At 34.0% G+C, this 12,886-nt stretch overlaps 1 protein-coding gene across 1 annotated transcript; it reads left to right on the top strand.

Moving 5' to 3' along the window:
* The first annotated feature begins 209 nt into the window (after positions 1-209).
* LOC124839812 (calcineurin B subunit-like protein) lies at positions 210-8,604 on the top strand. Its single transcript, XM_047315743.2, has 14 exons — positions 210-763; positions 1,871-2,051; positions 2,153-2,212; positions 2,801-2,964; positions 3,055-3,118; positions 3,220-3,285; positions 3,931-4,026; positions 5,239-5,283; positions 5,659-5,729; positions 7,032-7,098; positions 7,441-7,491; positions 7,685-7,795; positions 7,875-7,922; positions 8,019-8,604. The coding sequence occupies exons 1-14, from the start codon at positions 372-374 to the stop codon at positions 8,178-8,180; spliced, it is 1,578 nt and encodes a 525-aa protein (XP_047171699.1). The 5' UTR covers positions 210-371; the 3' UTR covers positions 8,181-8,604.
* Positions 8,605-12,886: the final 4,282 nt, after the last annotated feature.

Raw genomic sequence — 12,886 nt, 5'->3', positions numbered from 1 at the left:
GATAAGAAAACAAAATTAGGAGGGAATTCAAATAATGAAATAATTAAGCCAAAAACAACAAAGGAATAAATAATATATTGAAAAAAAAAGAATTTTAAATAACAGAATGAAATTAATTTTGAATATTTCTGTAAAGCGACAGACAGACGGTACATGCCATCAACGTCGAGAAAAAAAGAAAAGAAAAGAAGGAAATAAAACGATACACACCACAAACGAGGCACCGTTTCATTCTCTGATTCATCATCACTCGCTTTTTCTTCTTCTTTCTTTTCTTTCTTTTGCCTCTCTTTTTTCTTCTTAGCCACGTTTCAGTCCACTTCCACTATACAGTATTTATACCGTATCTCTACGGTCATCTACACCGGCCAATGGCGGATGCTGATCTCACCTCCCCGCTTCTCTCCCCCGATCACATCGTACTCACCGTCCACTCCTCCGCCGCTCCCTCCGCCGATGGCAACCCCTACCGCTCGCTCGGATGCGACGACGAGCTCCTCGTGCCGCCGCCCACAACCCTGGACCCCTTCCGCAACGACACGCCGACGGTGGCAGGGCTCTATGAGTGGGCGAAGACGGTGCTGTGTCTGCCGGTGGCGCTGCTGCGGCTCGTATTGTTCGGGCTCTGCCTCGCCGTCGGGTACGTGGCGACGAAAGTGGCGCTGGAAGGGTGGAAGGACAAGGAGAATCCCATGCCCAAGTGGAGGTGTAGGGTTATGTGGATCACAAGAATGTGCGCCAGATGCATTCTTTTTTCGTTTGGGTACTCTTCTTGACTTCGCTTCTGGTTTTTCTTTCGATTACGATTTTTTCAATTGATTTTAGATCTTAGTTTCAGCGACTGGTTTGTTTAGATGTTTTCTTTGTTTTTAGGATTATTTGCTTTCTGGGAAGTTGGAACTGTTCTTTAAAGATTATTTGCAAGAATTGTACTGTTGATTTTGGAGAACGATTATTTAGCTAACACGGACTGATTTGTTTGCTTATTTATGTACTATTTGTTTTTCGTAAGAGGGGTTTGGGAAGGAAGTTATTTTTTTCTGGAATTATTAGTGTATGCAAGAGAAAACAATGGTTTAGGGTACGTTCGGTGAGTACGTTTGATGTGGCATTTGGGCACATGCTATTATTGCTCCTTTGGACATGGTAATTTGTTACGTTGTGATGGGAATTGCTTAATATGATTGGAGTGAAGTTCATAACTGTGGTTGGTGAGAAAAAGACCGCTTCAAGTTTGGTGAGAATGGGGGAAGGGACTTTTTTTCCGTTGTTAATGGAAATGGGGCGGGTGATTTTCTCGTTATTTCAGCAGATATGTTTGTCAGTGATTTTTTTTTTTTATTATTCTTGGGTTGGGACGTGGGAAATGATGGGGGGAAAATAGGTGAATTGCTTGCCAGAGAAATGCTAAAATTGGCTTTCGTGCAAATAGTTTTGGTAATGGCTTTGTTTAAGGGAGGACAGGGACGAGTAAAGAAAAATGAAGTATTCTTTATAGTTTTATGAATAAGAATTGGAGGTTTCCTTGTAACGTTATGTTTTGTGGAAGGTAGCATATGGGCATAGAGTGTACCGTGTATTTGTACATGTGTGTATAATTGTATAAGAATTTCATTAGAGATCAGTAAAAACTAAAAGTAAATTAGAAAAAAAAAAGACTGAAGTAAACAAATAATTGCCATTGCGTATTATATGACCACAAACCTCAGGTAAATACTAGTTTATGTTGTCTCATTCAGGTAAGCATATGATGGTTCGGTTGTTTTTACTTGAAGGTTCTTTTTGTTTTCTACATTTGTTTACACCCTTATCTTATTTGGTTCTGAAACATGAATATCTTTGTATTGTTGTCTCCTTCTGCTCATTGCAGCTATCAGTGGATAAAACGGAAAGGAAAACCTGCACCCAGGGAAATTGCTCCTATAATTGTATCCAATCATGTATCATACATTGAACCGATCTTCTATTTCTACGAATTATTTCCCACTATTGTGGCATCTGAGTCTCATGACTCCATACCTTTTGTTGGCACCATTATAAGAGCAATGCAGGTAATCTCATTTCTTGGTTGCGTTTTATGTATGCAAATTCACAAATACAAGTACACTTGCCATTCAGCCATTTTCCATTTCTTCCACTTCTATGTTTTCAGGTTATATATGTTAACAGATTCTTACCATCATCAAGGAGGCAGGCTATCAGGGAAATAAAGGTAAAACATTTCTTTTTGCACGGCTATTGTTATTTGATCTATATATGGAGATTGCTGTTGTTTGATTATTATGTTGTCAATTGATGCTCAATCGCCTATCTATTCTCATTTACCTCTTTTGACACCCCTACTTTTTAGCAAAATCTCTAGAAAAGTTTTGTAAAATATATTTAATGATTTAGGGTGTGTATAACTAATATAAGTAGAGCACGACATGCTAACAGAAGTTTTTGTTCACGTGCAGTAAAGTGTTTCCTCATTTTTTTTCTTCTGTTGGCCTTTGGTAGGTGTGTTTAAATATGTTATTAGCATAAAATGTGCTATGTTAATTCTTGAGATTGTAAAAATAAGTTAGGAAAAGTCTAGCTGTCTGTAAAATCTTGAAAAAACCATGGAGCCGAGTGAGGGTTGAGCAAGTTGTAAAGTAACAGTTGCTTCAGATTGTAGAATTGAATAGCAAGAATTATTCAAAACTAACTGGGCTGAACAACAGATATGCTGGGCATGAATTACTTTATATAATTTGCATGTTATCAATTTTATAAGCTATTTGATACAGAAATCTGCTTTCAAGGAACTGAATAACAGAGAAGGGCCTCTTGCGATAAATTTCCCCGAGTTCTATTATTTCCTGAGGGAACGACAACCAATGGCAGGAACCTTATCTCCTTCCAACTTGGTGCATTTATCCCAGGATACCCAATCCAGCCTGTAATTGTACGCTATCCTCATGTGCACTTTGACCAATCCTGGTAAATTATTTGTGAAACCCCATGCAATTCATTACCGTTGTTTGTAAGAATAGAATATCGCACTAATTGTTTTACATGCAAATTTGTTAGGGGTAATGTTTCTTTGACGACGCTTATGTTCAGGATGTTCACTCAATTTCACAATTTCTTTGAGGTAGACTCTCTTATGGATTGGGTTTTCTTAATAGAGTTTAATCATCACTTTGGGAAACTTATTTTTGAAGTGACTTTGAACTTTTATCTTGAATTGAACAGATAGAATATCTTCCAGTTGTTTATCCCCTGGATGGTAAGGAAACTGCAGTTCATTTTCGGGAGAGGGTGAGTTTTCTGGTTTTGTTGTGCAACTTTCATATATTGTCGGAGGATTTTAATATTTACGCTCATATTTGCTAAATGCTGAAAACATTCGTAACTGTATGATCCTAGAAATCTCCATTGGTCTATAAATTTCTGCTGTGAATTGAGTTGAAGAAGATTTGTCTCTGGAAATCTTGGAATCTTCATTTACCTCTGGATTAGTTTGGTGTTTTGGTTTCCTTATGAAGTGGTGAACACATTAAGGGCAAACTTGATGTTAAAGATTGTATAAAATTTATCTTTGAATTTTTTCACCCTAAATTTCAAGGAGGCACTAATCTGATGGATTGCCGGTTCTAGGTCTCTAGGATCCATTTTTCAAAGTGATGACAAGATTAATGGGGATGATAGGATTCCAGTAGATGGACAGTTTGATTGGTTTAGATATCATAACTCATCTAATATGTATGCAAGAGAAAGTCGGAGTAGCTTCTATCTAAAGGAATTTAATCAAAACTCATCTAATATTTTGTAAATATTGCATCCTTTTCCCTTTTTATCTCTTCTATCACTGTCTTTTGTTACATAGAAGTATACTGCATGATTTGAATTTACTCGTTCCTTGTATTGGTAACTATTCAACAATTAATAAGTTGACAAATGCAGACTAGCCGTGCTCTTGCAACTGCATTGAATGCTGTCCAGACAGGACATTCTTATGGAGACACAATGCTTTATTTGAACGCACAAGAAGCAAAACAGGTGTGTTTTTTTTATTGGTTTCAATTATATCTTGATTCTAGTTAGTTTATTGTTTTTTCTACTTATAAATTTGTTCGTTTTCTATTATATATAATGGTCAAATTCAAACATGAAAATCAAATGTCAGGACGCGTGTGCATTTTTATATTATTGTGTATGTGATAATGAATATCCAGAGTTTCGCATATTTAAAAACATTTTGATATTTCAGTTACTGTTGTCTACTGCATGTAATCTCTACTAAAGTGAAAACATGGGTATATCCCTTTTTTTCCCTTATCAAAATCCTAAGAGTAAGTCTCTAACCACCTACATAAGTGTCCATGTACATAAAAAAACAACAAAAAAGGGAAGAAAACCAGGAAGTTTGTCACAAATGGAACTTGTGTAGAAGAGACAACCAAGTAAACAATTCTAGCATACTATTTTTTTTACTTACTGTTTTCTTCTTGAAGGTTGATGATTTCAATGTGCTGTGGTATGGGTGAATAACTCCTCTTGCTGTTGAATGGCAATCTGGGTTAAACTGAAATTCTGTTGACGTGTACCAAAAATATTTTTGTTGGCTTGGTATTAGAAATCATTCTTAATGATTGAGACAATTGCCATGGATTTTGAATGCAGCAACTTGAATTTCTACTATGAAATTGAAATTAAAAAATTTATATGGGAAATAGTTGTTGGCTAATCATATTATTATTCTAATTAAGAGAACAAGCTGGTCAGTTTATAACCTAGTCATGTTATCTCGGTCTAATTCTTTATTACTACTAACATAGATAACACCCAGCAGTTATAACATGGCCACATGCTTCCATTGAAGCCCTCCTTTTTCCTCTCAAGTTTTTGTTTATTTAATTATTAAAGTGATGTTTAAATAAAATCAAAATTCTCATCGGTTAACTTATCTTTCTTCAAGCTTTACAGTCCCACAACTATTTTCTCAATCTCCACGAGTCCACTCTTCAAGTGACTTGCATGTGTATAGGTCATGCTTTGAGTCTTTTTTTTTTGGATTAAATCAGTGTATTTCTTTAATTATCCACCTTAAGGAATAAAAGGTAGAGTATTAATGCAAAATATAGATACCTTAGGTATGTAGATTATGTTTAATATTTTCTTTATATTACATCATTGCTTTAAAAAGTTTAAGTTATGCTTAGCATTCGTATTTTGATGTTGCTGACATTTTATCTTGATTGAATTTTTCAGGAGAACCCCTCAAGTTATATGGTTGAAGTGACTAAGTTTGAAGCAGTGAGTCCCTTACATAAAACAAGTTTGAATTGATATTCTATTTTTAAATATACCCTTGACTTCTTTTTTTCTTTCCTGATATTATCAAGTCTCTGGTAAATTATATTTTTTGCTCTTATGTAAGCTTTTGAGTTACACTTTTTAAATCTGTTTCTTTTTTAGTATATGCAAATGCCACTGTAACCCTTTGTCTATGCCAGTGGATGCTAGAGGTAACTGATAAGTGGCCAAGATTGGCTCCATAATGTTTGAGCCTAATAGTAATCCTAGTGAAAGGGATAAAATATTATGTATTGTGGTATAACACATCCTATGTCGTTGATTGATATTCCTATGTGGTATTACTGAAATAATAAAGATTTTTGTACTTTTCAGTCATTTCATGTCAGCAGCATGGAAGTGGTGGACTTTCTGGATAAATTCTTGGCCATGAATCCTGATCCCAGGTATTAACATCACATTCTTGTAAGTTGTAACTGTAGCTAACTAGAAAAACGTGTATTGCTCTAGTACAGTGGGAGGGTAACATTATTAACTGATGTTTATATTCGGTGGTGAGCAATTAAAATATTGATGAGGATCAATGTTGAGTTTTTACTTGAACTGATGGTGTTAATACATTGTTCACAATGAAATAACCTTAATCCTTCTTTGTGAGACATGGCTGTTGAAATCCTTACGGTTGCTAACTTCATGTATATCTATATCCTTGCAAGACGTCTCTTGAAAGAAATTCTTTACAGGAAGTCTTAGGAACCAAGAATTGAAACGAGAAAGAATATAAATTTTTTACTGAATATGATCGAAAGAACAAGAAATAGGAAAGCACTTTCTCCGAAGGTTTATCCTTTACAAAGGATTTCTCCTTTCACAAAGAGCGAATGCTCAATTTACAATGTCATCAATTTTGAATTTCTCCTATATATATCTAACAATCCAACCAATTGGATCTGGTCCAACTAATGTCAGAATCTTCATGGCTCAAATTTTGTGCTTCCGCCATCTCTAACTGACTCTCCCTCAAAGATCTGGCACCAATTTGTTCAAATCTAGAAATGAAAATAGGAAGAAAATGATTTTTGTTGTTGAATAGGAGTAAAGAACAAGAAATAGGACACGACTCTTCTCCTATCCATCTTCCCTTACCCCTCTAACTAGCTAAATACCCATTAATTACATTTGCTCAAATTGGAGACCCGGACAAGATGTGTATACTATTGATACATGGATGTGTTGTTTTATGAGATTACCAGTAGCATCTCAAATTCCCTTTATTTTCCTTAAGGTGTCTTAGGTATACAGGCACATGTTGCTCTTTCAAGCTTGGGGATCTTAGATTTTCGTGCATGTAATATTTCCGGATAGATTTTTAAGTTTCCCATTTCAGTCCAATAAGGGCATTACACATGCCTAAGGACATGTAAGACAATTAACATTTGTCATACAATGGGGATCCTTAACGATAATAATCTATAAGGTACAAGTACACCAAGTACCTCTCTATTGAGCTATAGAAACCTATTTCAAGCTAATCAATCCTTCTGTCCGTGAGTATTGCTGGCAATTCTCAGCTAAAAATCTATCCATCCTTGCATATACGCATTGGGGCAAAGACATTAAAGTAAGATAATGGTTTTTGCATAATAATGTTTTTTTTTGCTTTTTTTACTAGCAACTGTAACCTATATATGTTATTGTATTTGGTGAACTTTAGCACTTGTATGACGGAGTCTCTATCTTGCTTACAGTGGTCGTGTCCAATATCATGACTTCTTGAGGGTTTTAAGACTTAAGGCTTGCCCGCTATCTGCAAAGGTAAGTCATCAAATAGCTTGAAATTTCTTTAATATTGAGGGATTAAATCAAGATTTGATGTTGCGATCTGCACATTTTGTTACATTCTCTACTTCCATCTGCGTGACATGGTTTTATGGTATATCATTATCAGAATGCTAAAAGATTTTTACTTGGAATTTTGATATAAGTTTTTCTTCCTTTCCTGTGGAATTTTTTCAGCTTAGGAAATTTTTTCTAACTTCCTCTTTTTCAATTGTCTACTTTCTGTTGCCAAACCAGAACTCGAGCTTGACTTGAGAGTTCACTTTGCGGCCTTTTTCATCTTTTGTTGATTATATTATGTTTTATATTTCATTACAGATATTTTCATTCATTGATGTGGAGAAGTGTGGGACAATTACTTTCAGACAGGTAACTATCTGTGATGATGTACCACGTTTCTGTGCTATATAGAAGATTGGAAGTAGCAAAATAATGCTATGACATCTGTATGCACTTTTTTTTTGTGTGCAAAACCAATAATTGCAACACAAGGTTCAAAATTTTCTTGTTTGATTCCAACACTTATGTTTTGTGCACTCTTGTAATTGCATGTTGCTTCCAGTTCTTGTATGGATCTGCCCATGTGATGTCGCAACCAGGGTTCCATCAAGCCTGTGAAGAAGCCTTTGCTGGGTGTGGTGGTGCATTAAGGCCATATATTGTAGAACAAGAGGTATGTAATCTTTCACCTTATTCGCCTTTACAAAGTGTATGGTTATCTCTAACATGTTTTCGATTCCCTTCAAAATCAGTTACGAGATTTCATTCAACCTGTTATCATCAGCTGGAATGCGGATGAGGTGATTTATATTTAGTCTTCTCTGCATTGTTTGTAATTAAAAATTAAAATTCTTAAACTCTTTGTAGCTTGGCTGATTTAAACTGGTTAATTGTAGGTCAATGAACTTTTTATGTTATTTGATGACGATGTTGATGGAAGAGTTGACAAGAATGATTTTATTTCTTGCCTTAGAAGAAATCCTCTTCTCATTGCATTTTTTACACCTCAACCAAAGCAAAAGGAATTTGAAGGTAATGGAGTGATAGAGGTAGTGTGATGGATGGATCTCACATTTGATAAGATACTCTGGCTTTTTAGGATGTTGTCTTTTCTGTGGACTACAAAGAAAAGAAATCAGTAGGGGATTCTTGGTGAATACATACAGTGTAGGTTTTTTTTTTTCAATTTTTTAATTTTGCTCTGATTAATTACTCATGAAGCTTAACTATTATGCAGATCTAAGCCATCCGTCCTTTGTTTTTTAATATTTTTAGCTATAGGTGAGTTTTCAGAGCTAGATGTGAGTAACCTGGGTGTTGTGATCACACTGATTCAACATATGAGTTTTGGTTCATGGGGTTCAGTGTGGTTCATGTAGAGTTTGAGCCATCGTGTCAATTTGTAACAAACAGTATAACTGTAATTTTCAAAGATGTGAACATGATGAAAGTAATGTACTTGATCTTGGATTTGAGTCTCAATGAAGGACTGAGGCTGCTTTAGAATGTTATACTTTCGTATATTAATTATGTTGAGAAATAACTCAGATTAACAACAACCATGCTTTAGAAGTCAAATAATGTTTTATTCTAAACAATGTTAATCCAAATATAACCTACGGAACGCTGTAGACTGCACTCATTTGAAGTGTTGGTCATTTTTGTTGTATTCGAAGATTATACAAGAATACTAATCTCCCTTTGACATTTTGCATTAACTCCACCTTTTTATCTTTATAGTTTCACGAGTTTACGATTTTGATATTTATAAAATTTTAGAACACTTAATCTAACATATAGTTTTTGTTTTTTGAAAATATATTAATTCCTTATTATTTTAGTAATAATGATGTTAAGATATTATTACTATTATATGTTAAAATTTATTATTATTAGTATTATATGTTAAAATTTATTATTATTAGTATTATATGTTAAAATTTATTATTATTAGTATTATATGTGGAAATTATATGTTAAAACTATTCAGTTTTAAATTCGTTAAGAAAATTAAAATGTTTTTTTAATAAATCATATAAGAAATGTAAATCATATAATATTTTAAACCCATCTTAAAACAATGTTTTATTTTTAGGTAATTATGGTGAATAATTTTCGTTAGTTATTTCATAAAACTTAATATCAAAATTTTAAGTTTGAAATATATTATAAAACTTTCATATAGTAAAAACTAAATTGCTATACCAACCTATAAATTTGAATAAAAATATATCCATAATATTTAAAAATACATTTTAAAAAATTTCAATTCCCAAACCTACATGTTAACTGCTACATGGCCATTATCAAACATTTATTTTTTTTTGTAAATTTGAAATTCCTTAAATGATCTAGCTGTAACCATAGATTGTAATTGTAATTGCTACATGACCATCATCTAACCACCAAATTGACATGAATGAAGTTGTCCCTCTTTTCCACTACACATGCTTCCTCAATTATATGAAGTATCTTATTGAGTTAAAGTAAGGAAACTTCAACTTATCACCACCACCATTCATTTTTATCAAATGATGTGTGTAAATTTTGATCACACAAATTAACTATTAAATAAACCAAACCCATTCTAATGTGAATACACAAATACCTTGCTCTTATCATAATATATCTGATATAGTGGTAGTTCAATTGATTACATTATGAACTTATACTTTATTTCATGATATATTTGAGGATTAAAATTTCTCATAATTGTTATATTTACTACAAAATGCCTTTTTAGTAAGATAGGCTTATGTTCAAAATATATCAACTGGAATATAAGATAATAATTTTTAATTTCGAAACTAATAAATCCGTATTCACATGAATTTAAATGACAAACAAAGTCAAACAAGGTATAAAAAATTACATTAAAGTTCAAATTACAATAAATAATATATTTGAAACAAATAAAATTTAAAATCAACATATGCAACAAGTAATATTATGTTTAAATATATGTGGTGAAAATATAATGTATGTACTAGAAAGATAAGAAAATTATGATAGAACAAAGGTGTGAATATATGGATTTATATCTATGAACTTCATGATAACAAACTCTATTTTATTTTTTACATAAATTATTTGTCTTCTCCACTTATGTTATCATTGTCATGTCCTTGTCATCTTTCTCCTAGTACAACCTTCAAATGTAGGTATGACACTTTTTTTTTGGTCTTTTTGGTTTTCATGGTTAGGGTTTGCTTCTTCTTGTTTGTAGCAATGGCAACCAATTTTTACCAAGATAGTCATTTGTTGGTTTAATTAAATGTAATAAATTTTGTGGCAATTTGGGTTCACTTCACTCACCTACTTTGTTTCTTAACTTAAATATTTAGAAATTTGAATTCTTTACTAAGTTTTTGATGTTGTCTGTACCTTCAAAGTATTGATTGACACTGAATTTAATGTTTTAACTTATATTAAAAACAATTATAATATATTAATATTAACGTATTTTTAATGTTCAAAAGAGAACAACATAATAAAAACCCAGTTGAAAATATAGATAATGTGTCAATTTTATTATTTTATTTAAATCTTAAATATTTATAGATACATTTATATAATTAAATGTTATATATATATATATATATATATATATATAAATAATATATTTATCACTTCTCAAACAAAAAGAGAAATATTGAAAAAATATGATAATTTTTCCTTCAATCTTGTGATATTAATTTTTTTTATGACATGAGTAAGGTTTTTGTAGAGTTTATATATATATATATATATATATATATATATATATATATATATATATATATATATATTTGAGAGCTTCAGGGTTAAAAACTAAATTAAACTAACCTGAGTTTTACAAAATTGAAACTAGAATTTATTATATCTATTCCAGTATGTACTGTTTTATTTTGTTAGCCAATTAATATTATATGTAGTCCAATCATGCCATTGCAGCCTAATTTGTCTTTTTTAGTGTACTAATCACCATAAGTGTGAATAAAATATTGTTAAGTTGAGAATTTGTTGATAGATTGTCTTTTCTAAATTGGAATTTGTTGAAACCAAGAGAAATTATCTTCATAATTCTTAAACAATTAGAGAAAAAAGATAGTGTTTCGGTAGTGGGCCGAGAACACTCTTCCTTGCTTCGGAATAATTTTCTGATATCGATCGGGGTTTTACCTGCACAAAACACTCCGACGTTCAAGTCAGAATTACGCTATGGCAGGTTAACTTAACTATTGATTCCGATGTCTAACCTGGTCATTAATCTTGTATTTATAGGCTTCGTAAAATGGCCAACCCATTAATCATCCATTAATGTTGTATATTATTGTGCCCTGAAATATGCTAATTACCCATAAATGCCGCATTCTTGCTGTTATCGTGATTATTAACCGCATTGACTAACCATTAATGACATTTACCTCGTCATTTACCTCACTTGAACCCACTACCGATCGACTCAATCGGCCCGACTCTCCTTCCTCCTGATCGATCGGTTACTGGGAGGTAGTACGTTAAGCCCCTCAAGCCCCGAGCGCCTATTAATAGGCACGAAGGGGTTTAAAGTTTAAGGTGGTTGAGGTAAAGAGTAACCGTTGATGCCAGGACACGTGTAATCACATTAGTTGGATTTGAAAGGTCGACTCTTCTCCAACGTTGGATCTACAAGCCACAAAAGGCTTGGATTTATCGTCGAAACCACTTTTCCAGGATATAAATACGAGGAGGGTCCACCCATCATTTTCACATCTTTACTCCTCTTTTCTCTCGTCCCCGATCGTCTTTGCTTAAAGGTGATTATGTCTTCTTCACCTTCCGCCGATGAGGCTGCAGGTGAGGGTCCGAGGTACGTTGACGATGCGGCAGAGTCATTGTCCTCAGTAAGCTCTTCTATTCTTGGATCTGAGAACAAAGGTTCCGAAGGGGATGTGGAACTGAAGGTCGACAACACCCGGGAATGGTTCGACGCCGCTCCTCCTCCTACTATTAAAGGGTAAAAATGGACTCTGTATGAGGTAGGCTTGCATGCTCCTTACTTTATTACCAGCGCTTCCACAGAGTTTTTGGCCAGTAGAGTGTGCTTACTATCTAATATAAGAGATGTTGAGCGCATTAAGCTAGTAGTTTGTTGAGCAAACGAGCGGGCATGTCATGGGCGTGAAGGTTATGATCTAGATTTCTTTTATGTGTACGTTACCCTATTTCGAGATTTAGGTGTTCGACTTCCCTTTACCGACTTCAGATGGGCATTCTGCAACCCCTGAATGTATGCCCAACTCAACTACACCCGAACGGGTGGACTTACATGCAGGCCTTTTCCGTGGTTTGCTCTTCCCTCCTCTTAACCCCAACTCCTGCTGCCTTTCTGCACTTCTTCCGAGCTATACCCGTTGTGAGTAAATCCTGGGTGTCCCTCGCCCCTGTGAAGGATAAGCAATTGTTTACTTTGTTCAATGCGTCATACAAGGATTTCAAGACCAATTTCTTTAAGGTTGCAATGAAGGACTCCCACTGGTCGGGTTTTTACACTGAGGACGGTCGGCCGAAATTTCCCTTTTATTGGACGTCATGTCCCAAGAAAGTGATTTCTTGGTCTAAAGCTGAAATGTCCCTTGATGAACTAGACGTGGTTAGCCAATTCGATCAGCTACCCCGGAAGATCTTCTCTCGCAAGCTCATCGGTTTCTTGGGCTCTAACACTTTGCGTGCTAGAGTGTTCGGTAAGACTTTTATTATCCCCTTACCGCCACCTGTGACTTATCTAAATTTTTCTTCTTAT

This window comes from Vigna umbellata, chromosome 11, assembly GCF_029865625.1.
Source record: "Vigna umbellata cultivar VRB3 chromosome 11, Vumbellata_1.0, whole genome shotgun sequence".
Lineage (NCBI taxonomy): Eukaryota > Viridiplantae > Streptophyta > Magnoliopsida > Fabales > Fabaceae > Vigna > Vigna umbellata.
This window is presented reverse-complemented; position numbering and strand designations above follow the sequence as displayed.